Here is a 24320-nt window from a genome sequence, read left to right on the forward strand (position 1 = left end):
ATTATTTATGCCTATTTGAGAACATTGGAGATCTTTCCATCTTTTAAGGTCTTCTTCCATTTCTTCCTTTAGTGTTCTCTAGTTTTCATTGTAGAGATCCTTTACTTCTTTTGTTAGGTTGATTCACAAGTATTTTATTTTTTTCTGGCTATTGCGAATGGGATAGTTTTCTTAATTTCTCTTTCAGCTGATTCATTGATGGAGCATAGGAACACAATCGTTTTATGGGTGTTAATTTTATATCCTGATATTTTACTGAATTCATTTATAAGTTCTAGAAGTTCAATTGTGGATTTTTCAGTCTTCTGAATATAGAATCTTTTCATGGGCAAACAGAGATAGTTTGAGCTCTTCTTTTCCTATCTGTATCCATCTAATTTCTTTCTTTTCCTAATTGATCTGGCTAGAGTTTCAAGGACTGTGTTGAATAGAAGTGGTGAAAGTGGGGATTCCTGTTTTAGAAGGAATGCTTTCAGTTTTTCTCTATTTAGAATGATGTTGGCCTTGGGTTTGTCATACATAGGTTTTACAACGATGAGATCAGTTCCTTTTATCACTAGTTTTTCTAGTGTTTTAACATAAATGGATGCTGTATTTTGTCAAATACTTTTTCTGCATATATCAAGGTAATCACATTATTCTTGTCTTTAAATCTATGTGACTATTACATTTATTGGTTTCCTATGTTGAACCAATCTTGTATCCCTGGGATTAAACCCACTTGGTCATGGCATACTATCTTTTAAATATGTTTTTGTATATGATTTGATAGCATTTTATCAATAACTTTTGTATCTATGTTCATCAAGAATATTGGTCTGAAGTTTTCTTTCCATGATGCATCTTTGTCTGGTTTTGGTATCAAGGTGATTCTAGCCTCATAGAATATGTTTGAAAGAGTTCCCTACTTTCCTAGTTTATGGAATGATTTGAGGAGGGTTGGTATTAATTCTTCTTTAAAGGTCTAGTAGAACTCAGCTGAGAATCTATTTGGTCCTGGACTCTTCTTTGTTGGTAGAATTTTGATGGCTTCTTTAATTACTTGAAATTGATCTGTTTAAATTTTCTATAGCCTCCTTGTTCAATTCGGGCAGGTCATATGTCTCTAGGAATTTGTTAATATCTTCAAGGTTTTCTGACTTATTGGAGTGTAAATTTTCAACATAGTTTTTATTATCTTCTGTATTTCAGTAGTGTCTGTTGTGATATTTCTACTTTCATCATGGATTTTCACAATTTGAGTTTCTCGCTTTCATTTAGCTTGGCTTAGGGTCTGACAATTTCATTTACTCTTTCAAAGAACCAACTTTTTGTTTCATTGAGTTTTTGAATTTTTTAAAATCTCAATTTCATTGAGATTGGCTCTGATTTTAATCATCTTTATTCTACTGCTTTTGGTGCTGATTTGTTCTTTTTCTAGGGCCTTAAGGTGTAATGTTAGTTTTTATTTGGTCTCTTTCTATTCTTTTAATGAATGAGTTCAATGCTATAAACTTCTTCTTAGAACTGCCTTTATAATGTCCCAGAGATTTGGGTATGTGGTATCACTATTGCCATTTATTTCTAAGTATTAAATTTCACCTCTGATTTCTTCTGCTATCCATTCATCATTCAATATGGAATTATTTTGTCTCCAGGTGTTTGAGTAACTTCTACTTTTTGTGTTATCATTTATTTCTAATTTCATTCCATTATAATGTGATAGAATGCAGAGCATTATCTTTTTGTATTTGCTAATCATTGCTTTTGGCCTAAAATTTGGTGTATTTTAGAAAATGATCTATGTGATCCTGAGAAGAAGGTGTACTCAATCATTATCAATGAAATATTCCATATATGTTAAGTCTAGATTATCAATTGTACTTTTCAGTTTGGTAGCTTCTTTATTATGTTTTAGTTTGGATGATCTATCTTGCATTGAGAGAGACTTATTAAAGTCACCCAGTATTTTTATGTTGTGGTCTATTTGATTTGTGATATTGAGGAGGTCTTGTTTAATGTACATAGAAGCTCCATTATTTGGGTCATAAATATTTACTACTGTTATTTCTTGTATGATTTACTTAAGCAGTATCAAGTGGACTTTTTTTTGTCTCTTCTCATTAACTTTGATTTGAGATTCACTTTATCTGATATGAGAAGAGAAACCCTGGCTTATTTATGAGATCTATGTGAATGATATGCTTTTTCGCATTATTTCACTTCAGTCTGTGGATGTCTTTGTCTATAAGTTGAGTCTCTTGGAGACGAAATATTGTTGGATTTCTTTTTTTAATCCAATCTTCAAGCCTATGTCTTTTGATTGATGAGTTTAGACCATTTACATGCATTATTATTATTTAGACATGCTTTTTATCTCCTTTTGTTTTGATTTATTTCTAGTTTTTCGGTTGAATTAGACTCTCCTTTGACTACTCTTCTAGTATAGCTTCACCCTCTGCTGGTTTTTGTTTTTATTTTTCATTTCTTTTTCATGAAGTGTTTTATTAAGTACGTTTTATAATGCTGGCTTTTTAGTTGCAAATTCTTTTAACTTTTGTGTATCATGAAAGATTTTTACTTCATCTTCAAAATGAAGCTTAACTTTGCTGGATATAGTATTCTTTGTTGGCAATTCATTTTCTTTCAGAGCTGGTATATATTGTTCCATGACCTTCTAGCTTTTACTGTCTAGGATGAAAAATCAGTGACATTTGGATAGGTTTACCACTAAATATGATAAGTCATTTTTCTCTAGCTACATTTAGGCATTTTCATAATAATGCTGCCTTGGTGTGGGTCTGTTGTAATTTTGTATATATGGAGTCCTCTGTGCCTCTTCTATTTGGTTTTCCATTTCATTATTAAGGTTTGGGAAATTTATGATATGATTTGATTGAAAAGATTGTGCGTTCCTTTAGTTTGTATTTCAGAGCCTTTGTCTATCCCCATGATATTAAATTTGGTAATTTAATGTTATCCCATATTTCTTGAAAATTCTGTTCATGGTCTCTTTATGTGTTTTCTTCATGATTAATTTTAATTTTCAAGATTATATATTTTGTATTCATTGCCTGAAACTCCATCTTCTAAGTGGTCTAGTCTATTGGTGATGCTTTCTATTGTATTCTTAATTTCATCTATTGATTTCTTCATTTTGCAGATTTCTGATATATTCTTCTTCAGAATTTCTGTCTCCTAATTGAAGTGATCTTTCATTCATTATGTTTTCTCTTTGATTTTTACTCCTTATATCATCTTTTATCTCATAGATAAGTTTAACCATGAACTTTTAAAATTCCATCTCAAACATTTTCTACATTGTAATGTCAATGAAGTCTGTTGTTCAGATATTCAGTATTTTTAGAGATGGCTTTTTCCCTTGCTTTTACATATTGTTTGTGTTTCTATCAATCTATCTGGAAGGATCTGAAGCAGCAGAATTTCTACCCTACAAGCTTATAGTGTCCCTGCAGGTTTCTAGTACCTCACAGATTATGGGGGAGCCCAGTAATAGCAAAAACCTATATAAACGATATGTAGCAATAAACTATTAGTTCCTATTATGACATCTACAATGTTAATTGACACAATAAGCAGAAATGATAGGATTGGCAATTTCCATTGGTAAAAATAGCAAATAATTATAAATTATTTCTGGCATAAAATCAAATAATAGGTGTTGTCTATGACTTGCGTCATATTAATTATTGCTATAGCATTGATAGTGGGAGCTGGCATTATATAAACCAACTAATGTTAAGTGGTGTTAAGGATAGAGTTGAGTAAGAGGGAAGAAGAAAAGAGATAGGAGAGGAGGAAAATGTGTGTAATTTTAAGCAGTAAATAGAGCAAATGCAGTGGTGATGTAGGATGTGTTGGTTGTGAGGAGGGAGAAGAAAAGAAGTAAAAATTTAAAGGAAGAGTGAAAGAGAGAACAGTAGAATTTGGCTGTTAGGGAAAAAAAAAAAAAAAAAAAAAACAGAGTGAAAGTGGGAAACAAGGGAAATAGACCAGTGGAAAAGACAACACAAAACAAAATCAAAATATACTATTCTAAAACCCTCAACCTCAAAAAACAGAGCAAGGAAAAATAACTACTTTAAAAAAAGCATAGAAAGAGAAAAAAAAATCTCATATATATGATTTATATATATATATATATGTATATATATATAAAATGTCTTTGAATCAATCAGTACGCATTAACAAAATGAAAATTAAAATTCTTGGTAAAAATTTAAGAAGTTATTTCCATTATGGTGGACAAAATAGTCAATGAGAATATATTTTCAATACCTGTGTCTAACTAATTTTCTTTTCATTTCTTCTTGAGTTATGAACTGAGCATGGGAATATGAGCCTTGGGCCATGGAGTCCTTCTGTTTTATTGTGTTGCTCTCTGAGATGCCAGTTGGAATTTAAGACTTCTCAACTTCCTGTCTTGGCAGAGTGGTGTGGGATGGAATGGGGAGGGCTGTTGGCTCACTCCCAGGGTTTGCTAGTGGGTTCTGTGACAAGAGTCCCTGTCGGTGGAGTTCCTGGGGGTGGGGCTTAAGTTAAGTGAGGCTCCAGGTGCTTTATTGCATGATCAGTTGTCTGGCAGTATTGAATCCGTGCAGCTCTAGGCCTGGTAGATGCCAATCTGTGTTAGGAAACTCGACCCCAGGAATCTCCCCGGGGTTCCACTTGTGGGACAGCGGAGCTTAATCCTTTGCTTAATCCTTTGCGGGTTCTGTTGCTCACAGATACTGCTCTTTCTGGCTTTCCAGGGTCAGCCACTGAGCTGTCAGCAGTGAGTCAAGCTTAGAGCCATGAATGTATAGCGCTGAGTGCCCAGCGGTCAGCCTAGTGCCAAATGGACTGAGTGCTGTCACACCCTTGTATTCAAATTCCTGACCCACTGTACTTGACCGGCAAATACATTGCATTTATAGGGTTGGAGTGAGCTGGGCTCAGTCAAGTCTCTGCTAGGCTTGGTTAAGATTATGTGGACCCATTTGTGAACCCCCAGATCTGAGTTCCCAGTTCCCCTTAGGTCCACTGTATGGTAGTCCCAAGATGACTTCTGGATTGACTCTCTCCTGATGATTGGTAAACTCAGGGCATCTTTTGTGAACATTTTTAATGAATTGAACAGTCTCTGGATCTGCTAGGGCAGGCTGCCCTCCAGTCTCCGGATTTTCCATTCTAAGCTGGTTCATAGTATGTCTCAGCTTTTTCTGTCCTTGGGTGGTAATTCTGCTGCTCCACAATCATCTTATCTCTAATTTTGTCCCTTTTCCTGTTTAATGTACCCAAATCTTTTATTTTTGTAAGGGTCTTTGTCTAATACTGAATATTAGTGAAATTCCTTTTTTACCTACCTCAAGGAGAAGCAGTTTTTCTGCTACTTGAGTCCCTAAAAGCTGAGCGAGAGGAAATGTTGCTTCATTTTAATCCACTGTCTTGTATCTCTGTCAGCTAATTTAATGAAGGGCGGAAGAAGATAGTTTGCAGAAATCTAACTAATTGTCTCAGCAATGCTCTGGTCTTATGTATTGTTGCCTGATCTAAACCCTTTACTATGATGTGAAAATGAAATCCTGGATAGCCTGAGATATTCTTGAAGCAAAGAATGGAAATTTGTAGTAATTGTCTACATGTATAGGATTTCCTTGCATTCAAATGGATGGTTAAAAGAGAGTTTCAAGTCCAACTCTAAAAAAATAAAGCTGTTATAATGATAATTGCAACTGACAAAATGGTGGATTTATGTTTTAAAAAAAGACTGTTTTTTTAATTATGTTTGCTTCCTGACAGTGTTGACTAGAAGCATCTGAGTGTAGGTGCTGGGAAGGGTTGAATTACTCTGCTTGCTAGAGACATTCTATTTTGGAGTGTGGAGTGATCTAGGAGTGAAGCAATGCAGAGAAAAAGGCGATAGGAAAGAACCAAGAGGATCCAGATAATTGAAGGAGGGTGTGCAGACAATAACTGAAAACTATGAGTGCTGGGGATGGAGGTGAGGAGATTTAAGAAAAGAAAGGTCTATCAATGCATTTCAAATACAACGTGTTCCATGTGATAAAACACCTCTTTAGGTTATCTGCAGTTTGATAAACTCTATTACAGTTACAAGCATACTGAGTGGTTGCTTTCATTTAATTTGTCTGATGGCGAAATATTAAAAAAGTTGGTTTCACGTTTAGATAAGTCATGGCATGAAGAACATACTTAAGGAAGAAGCACAATAAAAAAGTAATAATAGAATGTAATTTATTATCATGGGAACTTGGTATAGATCTTAAGGGGCTAGAAGACCCTAGTTAGCATTATTTGTTGTTGCATGGGATTCTTGGCCAACATCCCCATAATGGACAAACGTGATGCCATCAGTTAAAATATAGGCAATGGACAGGGGGAAATATAATTTCAGATGAAGATATATTGTAAATGCTTATGTACTGTCTTCTAGATCCCAGTCATCAAAGATCACATGCAAGTAAGAGAAAATGTCCATTTTTATTCAAAAGGTATTAGTGACACAGTACTGGGGGTGAAATCCAGGGGTACTCTACCACTGAGCTATAACTCTAACCTTTTATTTTTTAATTAACTAAGTAATTAATTAATTATTCTTGAATTTTGAGACATGGTCTTGCTAAATTGTCCAGGCTCTCCTTGAACTTGTGATCTTCCTGTGTCAGCTTTTCAAGTTGCAGGAATTACAAGCATATGCCACTGGCCCTGGCCAAAAGATCTGAGTTCTATGGCTCAACAGGATATAGCTGAAAATCTGGAGCATCTCCCAGATTAGTGGCAGAAAATTTGCCTCCCTATGTCCTCTGTTGGGTCATTCTGTTCTGCCAAATTGTATGCCTGCCCCATTCATTATTTAGATTAGGTTTACAGGGCTAAGATCTATTTGAGGAGGTCACTACAAAGAAGGGAGATTCTGAAAATCCACAGGCCACATTTTCTCTGCATTTAATTCTTCTCCTCAATGAATTAAAAGTAAGACCCTCCTGAGTTAGAGTAAGGCAAGTGGCTAGGGTGGTGTTTTCTCAACAGAATTACCTAATAATCATAGGTAGAGAGCATTAGTACCAAGGCAAGTTGTCTATGGATGTGGAAATGTGGTTGGAAAAGGAGCTAGGTGAAAGCTGTTGAAGCGAATGCATAAGAGCTTGACGTGTAGCTAATTTAGGAATACTGAACAAAATCAAGGGGCAGTAAAAAATAGATAATGCAGATCTATAATCACCCAGGTGTATGACTAGTTCAGCAATGTTCTGTGGGGGAAAGAGCAGAGTGAAAATAATGCATACCTGAGAGCTGAAATAGTGAAGACAATGAACTCTTTGGCTCTGAATTAGGAGTTCGGCAAAAATAGAAAAAAATTTTTTGCTGTACTGGGGATTGAAACCAGGGGTACTTTACCACTGAGATACATCCCAATTCCCCAGACTGCTTAATTTTTTATTTTGAGGCAAGGTTTTGCTAAGTTGCTGAGGCTTACCTCCAACTTGCAATCTTCCTGCTTCAGACTCCTGAGTTGCTGAGATTAGAGGTGTATGTCACTAAGCCAGACTCAGCAAATGCTGTCTAAATTGACTTGTGAATAGAAGGAATTTAAGTTATAAGTGAAGAAGGACCATAAATGATTATTATTTTAGAAGCATATTGTTTTAGTTAGCTTTTTGCTGCCATGACTAAAATACATAATTAGAACAATTATAGAGGAGGAAAAATTTATTTAAATGACTCATAGTTTCAGAGCTCTCAGTTCATGAACAGCCACCTCCTTTCCTCAGGGCTTGAGGTGAGGCAGAATATCAGGGCAGAAGTTTGGTGGAGGGAAGCAGCTCAGGTGATGATTAGGGAGCAGAGAGAGACTCTACTATCAGATACAAAGTATATAACCAAAGGCATGACCCCAATGACGCACCTCCTCCAGTCACACCCTATCGTCCTTCAGTTACCACTCAGTTAATCCGCATCAGGGGATTGATTCACTGATTGGATTAATGCTCTCATAACCCAATCATTTTTCTTCTCAACCTTCTTGCATTGTCTTACACAAGAGCTTTTGGGGGACATCTCACATCTAACCCATAACACATAAGTTAATACATTGCTATATTAAAAGTTGTCTGGATATACCCTAGCTTTTAAAATTTGAGCTTGTTTAGTTTATTCTTAGAAGAGAAGGAAGAGAAATCTGAGGGAAAAAATCTCTAAGCAATTTAACTTTCTTGCATGTTTGGATACTTGCTATGTATTTGGAAAATGTTAAGAATGTACATTAAGTCCTACTGTTCATTTTTAACTTCTCGTTCCCATTGTTTATTAAAAACGAGAAGAGGAGATTTTAAGTTTGGCATGAACATTTGTGGTAGTCAGCTTTTTTTCTGCTGCTGTGACTGAAAGATCTGACGAGAATGATTTCAATAGGAAGAGTCTATTTTTGAGACTTACAGTTTCAGAGGTCTTAGTTTGTAGACAGCTGGCTCCATTCCTTGGGGCTTGAGGTGAGGCTGAAGGTTATGGTGGAAAAGTGTAGAGGAATGAGCTCACAAGATGATCAGAAAGGGGAGGGTGGTGAGAGAAAGAGAGCTCGTGAGCAACTGACTTCACTTGTCAGACACAAAATACATACCCCAAAGATATGTGCCACTGACTCACCTCCTCCACCCTTCAGTTACTTTAATTCCTGGGAATCAACTCACTGATTGGGTAACGTTCTCACAACTCAATCATTCCACTTCTAAACATTCTTGCATTGTCTCATACACGAAGTTTTGGGGGACACCTCACATTCAAACCATAACATTAATTCAGTAGAAATCAGAAAAATAAACATCACTTACTTCTGTCTTCCCTTAAACTATTCTTTTTTATAAGAAATGACAGGATTTCAGTGTTGACCATCAAGAGTTTTTAATGAACTTGTTCTCGAGTCCTCAGTGTTAACTTTAGATCGTATTTGGCAACATGTATGACAATGTCAGTTCTCTTGCTTTTATAATACAAGTGTGCAATTTACTAACTTACCTCCTGGGGATTGTAAGTTATTTTCCTTGTCTGGTAGAATCCTGTAGCAAACATCTTAGGAAAGAATCTGTGTATTGCTCTGACCTAATTACTACTTTAGTAAAATATGTATGGATTTACCAAAAGGCAGGAGGGTTAAAGAAAGATTTGGGGGAATAAAACAATCTAAGCTTTTAAGAGCTATAAATAGTGTATATGGAGGAAAATTTGTTATGATGGCTTCTGCACAAAGGAGATCTTATTCAAGTTTTCATTTTGCAACTGATAATTTGTGTTGCCTTAAGAAGTTTACCCCAAATTTTGAATCTTGGTTAATTACACTGATGTTGGAGGATTGAGTGAGATAATATATGCTAAATTTGTTCTTTTTAATTTTGTTTGGTGGTATTGTTAATTCATATCACCTGAGTTCATTGAGTATTTTTGTTTTATCTAGAATGTAGCTAAATTTAAAAAACATTGCTATCTATAAATTACTTTTGAACTATTTATGGCTCCTTTAACAATGCATAAATCTGTAATACTAGACATTTGCCATATGAAAAACAGTGACCCACTGACCTACCCAGACCTTCCAAATATTCATATCTTTACACAATATAAAAATATCACATTTGTTAAAATCATCACTGATCTCATTAGAGAAGGATTTAAGTATTGGTAAACTCTCAAGCTTACAGGGGAAGACGTAAGTATTCTGGAATTTTAATTTTCACTTGAAAACTTAGATTTTATCATTGGCAACAGATGTTACGTTGCTTTTGGAAATGACAATCTGATTTTACTTTTTATGAATTTTTCTCAAAAAAGAAATGAGTCAGGTCATTTCCAAACACTCAAATCAGTTATAGTTTGTCCATTGATTGTTCATTTAAGTAAATATGGAACACAAAAATAAAGTGGATAGTTCAGCTGGCAACTCAGAAGCAGAAACACTTTTACTTAAGGGAAAAAAAATCTCATCAGAAGTCTGTAGAAAACTCTGTTTTCAAGTTTTCACACAGGACATTACAAAGAGGTGTCAAGAGTCTATGGATTAAGATTTAGTAAGATTGATAATAATATTGAATTTTTAAAATTGCATGTATGCACTGACAAATTCAGTAATTGCTAGTATAGTTTGATGCCCTTACCTTGATTCATGCTTAAATGCAAAGAGTTCTATTGTCATTACTTTTGTATGGTCAAATTCCAACACAGCCAAAGAGGTAAATAACATCTTAATGGTACTGTGAGCTATAAAAATAATATTTTTCCTTTTATAGTTACTAAGACATTAAATTACTTAGCAATTTTCTATAAATAGACAACAATTCATCAATAGGTGAGTGAATATATGAAAAGATGATTATTTTCTCACACTAATTAAATTCACAATTTAAAAAATAATAATATGGTAGCAGTGAGAATGCAGAGCAATTTAAATTTATACTTGTTGGAAGTATAAATTATTGTATCCAGTTTGGAAAATAATGTGACATAATTAAAGATGCACACACATTATGGTCCAACAACTCCATTTTGGTTCATGTCCTGAAGAAGTTTTACATACATAAAATTGGTTGTATAAAACAAATAAACAGACAAACAAAAAACAAGCCTAAAAGCAAAAATTCAATTGCCAACACGCTAGCATAATGGGAAAAAAAAAAAAAAAAAAAAAACTTATATGGTACATACATAATAATAAAATCTTACACAGCAGTAAAATGAATGAACCGCAGTCATTAAATTTCACAAACAAAAAGTTTAGCAACAAAGAAGTAAGTTATAGAATTCACAAGAATGATATCTTGAAATATCTTGTGAATATTTTTGTTTTGTAATCAATAAAAACAATGCCAAAACTTTAAAATGTTAGCATCGGATGAAGCAATAAAATTACATCTTGTTATGGTTTAGATGTGAGGTGTCCTCCAAAAGGTCATGAATGAGACAAGGCAAGAAGGTTTAGAGGAGCAGTGCTTTGGTTATGAGGGCTTTAACCTAATCAGTTAAGTAATCTCCTGAAAGGGAATTATCTGAGTGGTTACTGAAAGAGGGTAGGGTGTGGCTGGAAGGGTTGCTCCCTGGGGGTGTGCCTTTGATGTTTATATTTATGCATGGTGAATGAAGTGCTCTCTTTGTCTCTGCTTACTGGTGCCTGTCCTCAGCCCCCTTCTTCCTTTACAAGCCTCTTCTGCCTTGATGTACCACCTCTCCTTGGGCTCAGAGCAATGGAATACCAATACTATATATATATATGAATACTATATAGTGAGACCTCTGAAACCATGAACCCCAAATAAACTTTTCCTCCTCTAAAATTGTTTTTGTCAGGTCCTTTGGAAAAGCTAACTAAAGCACCTCTCCAATTACTAATTCTATACGGTAACAATCCAATTCTCTAATAATTTCATGTTACTGTCTTGTTTACCTTGAGTAAAAATGAATCCATAAATAATTTCACAAAAACATGAAAAGGTTGATCATATCTTGAAATATCTTGTGAATATTTTTGTTTTGTAATCAAAACGATGCCAAAACCTTCAAATGTTAACATCTTTGTGCTATGTTAACATTTGACAGGGCGAAAAGTTTTTTGTTTTTGTTTTTTTTTTTTAATTTAGGATCTTTAGAGGTTTTTTTCCTACAGGAAAATTCCTGGTACTTTCTTCCTCAAATATAATATTATAGGTACAGGGAATCGAATCTAGGGGTGATTAGCCAGTGAACCACATCCCTAGCTCCCCTTTTTTATGTTTTGAGACAGGTCTTGATACATCCTTAGGGCTTCACTAAGTTTCTAAGGTTGGTCTGGAATTTGCAAACCACCTGCTCAGCCTCCGGAGACACTGGATTTATAGGTGTGTACCACTGTGCCCAGCACCTGGAATATTCGTTGTCTAAATATTTTTGAGTTTATGTGCCTTAGCTTAAATCTCTTTTTCTTTTTTTATTTTTTCCCTTGTACTTTGGATTGAACCTAGGGTCTCGTGTATGCTAGGCAAGTGTTCTATTACTGAGCTACACTCCCAGTCATTTTTATCTTTTAGTTTGATATGGGGGTCTCCATAAATTGTCCAGGCTGGCTTCTAACTTGTAATCCTCCTGCCTCACCCTCTCTGGCAGCTGGGATTAGAGGTGTGTGCCAACACACCTGCCCTAAATCTCTTTCTGAGGAGAATTACTGTCTTTCCTTTAATTACCTTGTCTTATAATTGAGGGATAATATTTTCTATTTCACATAGTTAATTGTTACTGAGATAATATATATAATAATGTTTAGCAGAGTAGCTAAAACATTTAAGGATTCAATAAATGTAAGACATTAATGTTATAATTTACTATTGTTTTTCCACATTATATCTTATTTAACTTTTGAAAATCTTTCCAGGGGTGTTAATGACCCCATCTATTATATGTGGCTAACCTATGATCATTTGGGTTTTTATTAACTTTATGTCTTATTTTCTTCTTAAAGATGAACAAGACTTGTGGGATTCCTTTTCCTTAAATTTTCAGTGACTGCTCAGTAAGAATGCTTGGTGGTGAAAAAATGACTGGGAAATGGTCTCTTATTCATGCATTTATTGGGGGACTTAGCTATATACTATACCATAGCACAAGAATAAGGTCTGATGAGTAACTTTAAGTTGCAAATTGTTTACTAGGAAAAAACAAAGGCTTAAAATATTATGAGCAGTAGTAAAAACACTGAAAACACACGTGCTGAGTGTAAAGAGAAGGGCATTAGTTGATGACTTAAACTATTTCCCTAAATTACATAAACCTAGTAAGATATTTTGATTGCTTAGGAGAGCTATAATTCATATAGTCAAATTCTATACACTGAAAATATTTCCTATATGGTAGTTTTTAGATTTGATTTAGAGTGACAAGTGTATTTTATGACTGAAAAAATTCTAAACCACTGAAAAAGGATATGTTATTCAAATGCTAAATTAGAACAGTGCATTTCTACTGTTGGCAATAAAGTTTCTATAAGTAAATCTTTTGAAACATGCAGTAACATGAATTATTATGTTTCCTCATTCAGAGAGCCTAGTAAAGAGACAGGAGTAAGTCAACAGCAACTTGATGATTCTCACAATATAGCTGTCCATGTTAAAAAAGCACGTGGTGGCCCTACATTATATGGACAAAAAGACTCTACAGAGATGTTCCCAGAATTTCTAGATATTGTAAGGAAACTGTAAGTATTTTTAATATATTATTTCTTTCAGTTAAAGAATTCCTTTTAATTGTTTTTTTAAAAAGATTTTTGTTTTCAGGTAAGTGTGCTTTAGCACTACTGGTTGATTCAGAAGAGTTGGAGAGTGGAGCCTTTGTTTCAGGATGAATACAGTTTTTATGCCTTCAGTCTTCACAGTGTGTTATGGATATATTGCTAAACTTGTGACTCATCATCTTAATTTTAAGTTGCAAGCAAAATATGTGTTGTAAAATGATGCTGTAAAATCAAAATTATGTTTGAAGTTTCACTTGCTTTTGGTTATGTGAAGGCCGTTCACAGAATTTAAACTGTCTTCCCCATCACAGAACCTTTAAATAAACTTATCTTTTATTTCCTTTAATTTCCTTGAGCACTTTGTGCTGTTAGGGACAAAACTTGCCTGGAGAAGGACAAGAAGAAGCGGGTGGAGGGGAAAGAGAAGGAGAAAGAGAGGATGAAATCTGAGTGGAGGCTGGGTATTAGAAATGGTTTTGGATTTGTGAATAAAGTTAAAGTTGAAAGGGTACCATGGAAACCTGTGATATTAAAATTGAAATCAATAACAAAAATAAAACCAAGAAAGTATCAAAACTAGAATTGTCCCTAAGGCAGACCAATACTGTGGATGAGTAATTAAAAATCTGATTTTTTATTTGTTTTGAATAATGCACTAAGAATTGCATGCTGTAGTACTTTTGTTTTTTTTCAAAATTGTAGATGTGTATTTGAGAAAATATGATCATACCTTTCAGGAAATTTGAGAATGGTCAGAGTTCTCATGCTTTTAACTTATCATAATGAAAAAAATATATAGCAAATGTTAATAACTTTTTAGGGAAGCAGGAATGAGTGATTTATAGAGAAGGAGATCAACCACCTGTCACATAGGGGTACAATTAAATTGTTGAAAAAACAGGAAATCCAATCAAAATGTGCCCAGTGAAGTTTTGAAAAAATATGTTGTATCTTGTAAAATATCACTAAAGCACTGAAAGTTATTAGAGATACAGGATGACACAGTCATGTTCACTTTATTAAACTACAATTTTGACTAATATTGCATTGGACTCAAAATTTTTAGTTCCCAGTAATCCTTGGAAACTAAATCATTCACTACTGATTTCAGATTATGCTGGACTGAAAGATTTTGATGTTAGTGGTAACTCCCTCTTTCTAACTTTAATAAAGTAGCAGTTTCCAGATCATGCAGTTTCTGTTCTGAGATGCAGAAGGAATTCAGCAATAGTGATTCCCAAGCAGCCATGGTTGTCCAGCAAGGTGTCAGAATGGCAGGAGGTAAATCTAGGTTGAGATTGGAAGGAAAATTGCAATTGAGTAAGAGGTCCAGTGCTATCTGAGCAAGGGACTAATGTGAAAAAGAGGAGTCATGATAGAATGCTGTGCTGTATCCTTACGTGGACATCTACAGGTTCCATTTAAATACCCAGGACAGTAGATGTTGGGTCAGTGTCAATTTCCAGTCCCCATTTCCATACTCATTTATGAGAGAATGCATGAATGAGTAGAAGAAGTAGTATTCCAATCTCTTGATATCAATAGCTGGTCAGGTAGGTCTCCACACATGGTAGATCTCATTAATGCCAATGGGTTTTAACAGTCAAGGTAGAGTAAATGGTAAAGGAACTAATTTTCATCAGATGTTAAATGTTCACACAAAGTATTAAATTCTGTACATAAAATTTCTGATTTAATCTGCACATTAATGTTTTGAGGTAGCTATGATAAATAAGTTGGTAAGTAAAAAAGGAATGTGTGTGCTAAATTCATAGTCTATGTTCTTCTACAGCATGTTTCTTTCTTTTTGATTTGACACACTAGTGTGTTAGTTTGGTATTGTTGCATTATAAGTATCATAAACTTATTAAAAAATATATATTTAAAACTATATAAATTTCTAATCTCTCTGAATAAGGTTTATCTGGTCTTCTGTTCAGTGTCTCAAGGGTTAAATCAAGGTGTGCACCAGCCTGTGTTAATATCTGGAGCATGAAATTCTCTTCCAGACTCATGTGATTGTTGGCAATATTCAGTTCCTTGTGGTGGTAGGACTGAGGTCCCCAGTTTTTTGCTGGCTTTCATCTGGGGCATCTGTGATTGAGAGAATAGCTGGGCATGGTGGTGCATGCCTGCAACCTCAGCAACTAGGGAGCCTGAGGCAGGAAAATGGACATTTCAAGGCTAGCATAAGCAATTGAATGAGACCCTATCTCAAAGTAAAAAAAAAAAAAAAAAAAAAAAAAAAAAAAAAAAAAACCTGGGGAAGTAGTTCAGTGATAAAGTGCCTGTGGGTTCAATTCCTAGTACCCCATGCCCCCCTGCAAATGAAGCAAATCTCTGATTCAGTCCTTGCCTCCATCATTCAAGGAAAGGGAGTTGGGGGGGGGCAGTACTTAAAGATATACTAGATACCTTTAATAAAACTATCAATCTCTTTGTGTTGATCTCATTTGTAATGGGGTTGAATGCTTTATTCACACAATGCAAAAGCAATTCAACTAAATTTTGTTTATTGATGAATAAATTGTCAAGTCTGTAGTTTATGTCGACTAAACATAAACTATTATCAGATTGACAAGATGTTTCCTTGACACAATTTAACAAAATATTAAAGATAGCCATCTTACACTCTCAACCTTACATTTTGTCATTCTGCTTGAGTTTTTAACAAATGGAGATTAATTTTGATTAGCGATAAAAAGGAAACATCACCACAGGTACTATAGAAATTCAGAGAATCATTGGAAACCATTTGAAAAATGATACACCAATAATCTAGAAAACCTCAAAGATATTGACAAATTATAAGTGACAGATAATATACCCAAATTAAGTCATGAGGATATAGAAAGCTTAGACCAATATCAGGGAAGGAAATTGAAGCAGCTATCAAAAGCTTAAAAATAAATAAAGAAAGAAAGAAAGTGCAGGATCAGATGGATCCTCAAACAAATTATACTGGACCTTTGAAGATGAACTAATACCAATGCTCTTCAAATGATTCCATGAAAGAGAAAAGGAGGAACCACTGTCAAATCTATGAAGTAAGTATTACCCTGATCCTAAACCAGACAAAGACCACATCAGGGAGAGAAAACATTAGTTCTAGATCCCTGATAAATTTAGATGCAAAAATTATTTATAAAATATTGGCAAACCTCATACAAAGACATTAAAAAATAGGCTGGAATCTTCACAATATTGGCCTAGGATCTGACTTCCTTAACAAGACCCCTAAAGCACAAGAAGTAAAATCAAGAATCAATAAATGGGATGGATTCAAACTAAAAAGCTTCTCAGCCAAAGAAACTAGTAATGTGAAGAGAGAGCCTACAGATTGAGAGAAAATCTGTACCACAAGCACCTTAAATAAAGCATTAATCTCTAGGATATATAAAAAACTCAAAAGACTTAACACCAAAAAACTAAATAACCCAATCAAAAAATGGGCTAAGGAACTGAACAAACACTTCACAGAAGAAGAAACATAATCAATCAACAAATACATGGAAAAATGTTCAACATCTCTAGCAATTAGAGAAATGCAAATCAAAACTACTCTAAGATTTCATCTCACTCCAGTCAGGATGGCAATTATCAAGAATATAGGCAACAAAAAATGTTGGTGAGGATGTGGGGAAAAAGGAACACTCATACATTGTTGGTGGGACTGTAGATTGGTGCAACCACTCTGGAAAGCAGTATGGAGATTCCTTAGAAAACCTGGAATGGAACCATCATTTGACCCAGCTATCCCACTCCTTGATTCATACCCAAAGTACTTAAAATCATCATACTACAGTGACAAGGCCATGTCAATGTTTATAGCAGCTAAACTATGAAACTACCTTAGATGCCCTTCAGCAGATGAATGGATAAAGAAAACGTGGTACATACACACAGTGGAATGTAACTCAGCCTTAAAGAAGAATGAAGTTATGGCATTTGCCAGTAAATGAATGGAGTTTGAGAATATCTTGCTAAGTGAAATAAGCCAGTCCCCATACACCAAAAGTCAATTGTTTTCTCTGATATGTGGATGCTAATTCACAATTAGGAGCAGGGGAAGGTAGGAAGAATAGATTTACTTTAGGTAGAGGGGAGTGATGAGAGGGAGGGGATATGGAGATAGGAAGAATAGTTGAATGAAACAGATATTATTACCTTATGTACATATATGACTACATGACCAATGTGATTCTATAACATACACAATCAGAAAAAGGAGAAATTGTACCTCATTTACATATGATATATCAAAGTGCATAAATGCATTCTACTGTCATGAATAACTAATTAGAACAAATAAAAACATTTTAAAAAAGTGCATCATGACCAAGTGGATTTCATTTCATAGAAGCAAGGTTGGTTCAACATAGGCAAATCAATAAATGCAATTCACCACATAAATAGAGTTAAGGACAAGAATAACATTATTATCTCAACAGATGAAGAGAAAGTACAAAGCACAGCACCCATTCATGTTTAAAACACTAGAGAAAGTAGGGACAGGAGTAACTTACCTTAACATTGTAAAGGCTATATATCCACAGACCCAAGGTCAACATGACAGAGGAGAAAATTTGAATAAATTTCCTCTAAAAAGAGGAAGAAGACGAGGATGTCCATTCTCACCACTCCTTTTCAAAATAGTCCTTGAAATGGTAGCCAGAGTAATAAGTCAAGAGAAGAAATTAAAGGAACATAAATAGAAAAAGAAGAGGTCAATTAGTTTGCTGATGACCTGATTCTATATTTGGAAGACTTAAAAAACTCTGTCAGAAGTTTCTAGAACTGATAAACAAATTTAGTAAAGTGACAGGATGCAAGATCAACATACATAAATCAATTTTGTTCCTATATGCCAATAATGAATCTACTTCAAAAGAAATTAGGAAAACTATTCCATTGACAATAACCTAAAAAAAAAAACAACTGGAAACTAATCTAACAAAGGGGGTATAAGACCTCTATAATGAAAACTAGAGAGCACTGAAGAAATTGAAGAGGACAATAGAAGATGGAAAGATCTCTCATGTTCTTGGATAGGCAGAATTAATATGGTCAAAATGACCATACTACCAAAATAATTCAATGCAATCCCCACCAAAATACCATTGATATTCTTCACAGAAATAGAAAAGGCAGTTATGAAATTCATTTGGAAAAAAATAAAAGATCCAATTCTGGGCAAAAAGATTGATGCAGGAGGCATCAAACTACCAGACATGAAATTATGCTACAAAGTGATAATAACAAAAACAGCATGGTACTTGCACTAAAACAGACATGAAGACTCATGGAATAGAAAAGAATACATGGAGACAAACCCTTGTGAATGCAGTTATTGATGCTAGACAAATGTGCCAGAAACATACATGGGAGAAAAGATGTTCTTTTTAACAAATGGTGCTGAGAAAACTGGATATTAATATGTAAGAGAAGCAAGCTGTACCCCTATCTCTCACCCTGCATGTAAGTCTCAGAGTAAATTAAAGACCTAGGAATTATACCAGAAGCTCGGCAACTTATAGAAGAAAATGTGGGTCCCACACTCCAACATATCAGCACAGGAATTAACTTCTTTAATAGGATCCCTAAAGCACAAGAAATAAGACTTAAAATCTACAATTTGGATGTTACCAAACTATAAAATTTCTGCACAGCAAAGGAAACAATTAGGAGCATGAAGAGAGAGCCTAGAGAATGGGAGAAGATCTTTGCCACCTGCTTCTCAAATAGGGCATCAATATCTGAACTCAAAAAACTTAACGCCAAAAAAGCAAATAGCCCAGTTAATAAATGGGCAAAGGAGCTAAGCAGACATTTCTCAAAAGAAAAAATACAAATGGCCAACAAATATGTGAAGAAATTATCAACATCTCTAGCAAATAGGGAAAAACAAATCAAAACCACATTGAGATTTTATCTCATTCAGTGAGAATGGCAATTATCAAGAACACATATAACAATATGTGTTGGTGGAAATGTGGGGAAAAAGATATATTCATACATTGTTGGTCAGACTGCAAATTAGTGCAACCACTCTGGGAAAAAAAAAAAAAAAAAACTAGGAATGGAACCATTCCTCAAAAAACTGGGAATGGAACCATCATATGACTCAGCCATCCCCACTCCATTCCAAAAGATATAAAATCAGCATAGTACAGTGATTGCAGCCATATCAATGTTTATAGCAGCTCAATTCACAATAGCCAAACTATGGAACCGACCCAGGTGTCCTTCATGTGTATATATACACAATAGAGTATTACTAAGTCATAAAAATGAATGAAATTATGCCATTTCCTGGCAAATGGATAGAACTGCCCACTAAAATACTAAGTGAAATAAGTCAGACCCAGAAAGTCAAAGGTCAAAAGTTTTCTCTGACTAGCAGAAGTCAGTCTAAAATAAGGGGACAGGAGACAGAAAGAAACTCAGGTGCATGGGAATTCCATCAAAATAAAAGACTAATCAGGGGAATAGAAGAAGGGGACTGTTCAGGCGGAAGGAAGAAGGAGGGTGGGATCAGGAAAAAACTGTGGAATGAAACGGAACTTTCTAAATGTACATATATAAATATACTATATTGAAACTCACCATTATATATATCCACAAGATACTAATTAAAGAATGTAAATAAATAGATCTATGAAGGAGAGGAAAGGGAACGGGGGCAGGAGAAGGGAGTGTAAGAATATGTACTGGGGACTGAATTGGAGCAATTTATATTCCATGCATTTATAATTATGTCAAAACTAATCCTAATGTACAACTATTGTGAACTATTAAAAATAATTGAAAAAAGAGATTAATTTTGAGTAATAGTGGATTTAGAAAAAGTATATATCCCCGACACAATTAGGAAACCATTAAGTATTGGTAACTTGGTGTGACATAGCTTAATCACACCAACTGCTCTGTAACTTCTACTTCAAACCAGTAGCTCTGTGTTTCATACTGGATGGTAGGAAGAATAAATGGCTTTGAAATATTAACATTATTGTAAAAAACATTAAAAAATCATTATGTGGTATATCAAAAAGAAGGATTTGAGTAACTAGAGGATTCTGTGTAATTGGAAAGGGTGCTGTGGAGCAGAGCGTGGAAGAGAAATAGGAGAGTAAGATATGAAGTTTTTATTTTAAGGTATATCAGACTGACTATAATAAATGTGTGTTATGTATTAGTTAGGATTTTGGACTATAAGCAATAGAAATTGACTCATTTAATTAAAACAATAGCAATAACAAAAAAAACAAGCAAAGGATGGGGAAATTTGTGGAAGAACAATGACAACATGACAAAAATGATAGAAACTAAGAAAATCTTGAATTCTTTTCAAGGTACAACATTGGAATCAAGTAGGTCTCACTACTTTTGATTGGGAAGTATTAGGATCACACTGTAATTTTAAGGGTTGGGAGTCAGATTGTCATAGTTTACCCTACACCTTGGGTAAATGTAAAGGGAGCAGTATACTTTGATAGGCAGTTTTGCTGAATTTATATGCAATTTCAAAGGGATAGCATTTCAAAAGAAAGTATTTCAAAAAGAAGGGAAAATGAACACAAATAAATAATACTAATAGCTGTGAACTGAAGCATGACTTAGAAATTTAATTTCTAGGTAACTTTGACTGATGTTCTTTTTCACCCAGTAATTAAGGAATGCGACAGATACTTTTGAACTACCTGGTGTTTCTGGCATTTTTCCCAGTGTTGGGACTGCAGGAACACACAATCTCTGTTGTCATTGTGTTAGTTTTTTTCTCACTGTGACCAAAATGCATGTCAAGAGCAACTTTGAGGAAGAAAAGTTTATTTTGGCTCATGGTTTCAGAGTGGTTTAGTTCACAGTGGGCTGACTCCACTGTTCTGGACCCAAGATGAGGTAGAATACCATGGCTGAAGGGTGTGATGGAAGAGCCCTCCTCAGGGGGGCCAGGAAGCAGAGAGAAAAAGGGGAAGGGGCCCCAGAGTAGATGAATCCTTCCAGGACATGCCCCCAGTGACCTACCTCCTCTAGTCATGCCCCACTGCCTACAGTTACCACTGTTAATCCATTCAGACTAGGATAGACTGATGAGGTTATAGCTCTCACGATCCAATCATGTCACCTCCAAACATTCCCAAATTAACACAGGAACTTTGGGGGAACACCTCACATCCAAACCATAATCACCTTGGAGCATACAGTCTAATGTAAAAGAGAGATCATAGACACATATGTGTTGTTTAAGTTAATGATGAGTATTGGGAAGAAAAACTAATCCAGAATAGGGGGCTAGAGCTTGATAGAAATGATCAGGAACGTTTTCTCTGAAAAATGGTACCCTCAGGTTATTTTACTGAATGAGAGAGCTAGCCAATTGAATATATTGGAGAAGTGCATCCCATGTAGAGGAAAGACAGTGCAAGAGTTCAGGCATGGAAACATAGTTTGCAAAAAACCAAACAGCATTGGCCAGGAGGCCATTGTTGTGAAAGTGCATGGAACATGGGAAGAGTTGGTAGAAAGGAGGCTTCAGAGATTCCCAGAAACAAATTGACACTTAGGGTTGTGTAGGTGTGCTAGGATTTTAATGTTGGTGATAACATTTTATTACTTACATGACACAAGGCCATGCATGGATATGGTCTGCTGTGGGTGCAAGGTTGAGACTTGGGGTGAACCATCAGGATGCTTTCAAATTGGTCTAGATGAGAAATGACTGTGGTCTCTATTCTGTATTAGAAAGTTTGTTTCAAAATGCATAATTTGATTTTATTTCTTTTGTAAGACTTAAACATGGTTGAATTTATAGTCTTGGAAGCAAGTCTGCTCAATTGATGGCTAGCATGATGCAGAATGTGGGCAAAACATCTAATGCTCTCATATGCTTTCATTTGATTGCATTGTCTATAACAATGTAAGCTTTTAAAAAGCTGTTATAAGTACTTTGGTAAAAATAATTGGTTTCTTTATAAATGACTAATTTCTGAAAAAAATAAGTGAGGTATGTGTGTGTTTGTGGGGGTTGTGGAAAGGGTAGGAGAAGTGAGGAACTTATAAATGAGCTGTGAAAAGCAGTTTAAGATCCTCTGAGAAAACTTGGCCCAATTGTTTTTTCTTCTACTTTCTCCAATTAAAGATGTTTCCTTTGAGGGAATGAGGCATCTGAAGATCATTATGTTTCAGTGGAGCGATGATGCAAAGCCACTTCTCAGGAATGACTCAGAGGGAATTGCTCCCTGGAAGAACATCAGGATTTTTTGCCTTTTAGATTCAGGCTATTTAAATTCCAAATGCAATATGGTTCTTACGCTGTTGTCCTCTGGTGAAATGGCACATAAGATGAGGAATTGCAGTCTCAAACTATATTTAAGGGCTTATGCTGATTAGAGAAAAACACTTTGTGGAGCTATTAATTCTGTTAAAAATACAGCATTTGGAGGGAAACTGCGCTGCACACAGTGGGGAGTGTGTCCCCTAGAAAAGAGAATCTTTATTTGGAGCTAAAAGGGAACATAGGTTAATAAAGAATGGTGTGAACACTGAGAGTAATTTAGATTTCTGGCAGAAACAGTGATCATTTATGATATAAGAATGGGAATTAAAGGAAGAGAATTATTTGTGTTGAGTTTAGTTAGCAAAGGACAAAACTCAAAAGGTCCACTGACAGCTGCGGTGATGTTACAGAATATAGCACTCAATCTTGGTCCATTTGTGGCAGCAAGAGTCAAAGTTACATTTGGGATGTTCAAGTTGCCAGATGTCTGGCCTGTGAACAGAAGGGATTGGATTATTAACTGGACTATTTTAATTTTTAGTCCTTTAATCTTGGACAACTCTTTACTTCTTGATCTTCAATTCCCTCATGTATAAAAGGGGCATAATTATGAACCTTATAACTTTATAATGTCATTACTGTTGTTCATCCCTGATGAAATTAAAAGTGTAAAATCCTGTAAAAATCACTTGGTCCATCCTAGGCCCTGTGTAAATGTCAACTGCCCCTTTCCCAAAGAATCCTACTTATCTTGACCAACTTTTATCAAAGACTTAACTATTTACTTTCCATAATTGAATTTTAGAGGGTTTCTACTACTAATGTCTCAGAATAATAATGTGTCCCATTTGTTTTTCCTTAAAGAAAGAATATTCAAATTTCTCTTATTCATGCATAAATGATGGCTATTTCTTATTTATTATTTCTTGAACTAGTTTGCAAGTTTCCTGACATACTTTCATACTAGAGTTTAAGAAACTGCTATTTGGTCACAAATAAGCTAGTAGTTTTTTAAAAAATTATATTTTTATACTAATGTTTGGAAATAAGCGATTATTTTTCTTATAATATTTGATACAAAATTATTTTTTCACTCTACAATCCATTTTTTCAGAACAGATGTTATGGTTTGGATGTGTGGTGTCACTCAAAAGCTCATGTGTGAGACAATGAAAGAAAGTTTAGAGGAGAAATTATTGGGTTATGGGAGCCTTAATCCACTCAATTAATTAATCCCCCAATGGGGATTAATGAAGTGGTAACTGAAGGAGGGTAGGGTGTGACTGGAGGAGGTGGGTCATTGGGGCCATGCCTTTGGATATATATTTTGTATTTGATAAGTAGTCTCTCTCTACTGCCTAATCATCATGTGAACTGCTTCCCTCCACCAAACTTCTGCCATGATGTTTTGCCTCATCTTAAGCCCTGAGGAATGGAGCTGGATGTCTGTGGACTGAGACTTCTGAAACTGTGAGCCCTTAAATAAACTTTTTCTCCTCTACTGTTTTTCTGGTTGGGTCTTTTAGGCACATCAGTGAAAAAGTTGAGTAAAACAGATATGAATGTTAAAACTGAGTCTTCTTGTTTTGGATGACTTATTTTTGCATTTTAAAATAGAATTTTTTTTCAAAGAAATGTTTTATGAAGTATCTGGTATAAGTTTTCTCTTAGATTTCTAAGTGAAATAGAAAGAACACATTATACACTGAGACTTCAGGATCTTATCACTCTAATGGGAGTTTTTATTATTTGTTGTATCATAGATTTAATAACAGTAGAACACAAAGTCTCTAAAAT

At 34.8% G+C, this 24320-nt stretch overlaps 1 protein-coding gene across 1 annotated transcript in view; it reads left to right on the forward strand.

Moving 5' to 3' along the window:
- Positions 1–24320, forward strand: part of CNBD1 (cyclic nucleotide binding domain containing 1) — a gene marked incomplete at both ends in the record, with an annotated part of 341848 nt that overhangs the window by 55418 nt on the left and 262110 nt on the right. The window contains one exon of the mRNA XM_079146622.1: positions 13055–13210. Coding sequence (XP_079002748.1) covers positions 13055–13210 — 156 coding nt within the window. The remainder of the gene's footprint in view (positions 1–13054; positions 13211–24320) is intronic.

Source organism: Sciurus vulgaris (genome assembly GCF_902686455.1).
Source record: "Sciurus vulgaris genome assembly, chromosome: 1".
Classification (NCBI taxonomy): domain Eukaryota; kingdom Metazoa; phylum Chordata; class Mammalia; order Rodentia; family Sciuridae; genus Sciurus; species Sciurus vulgaris.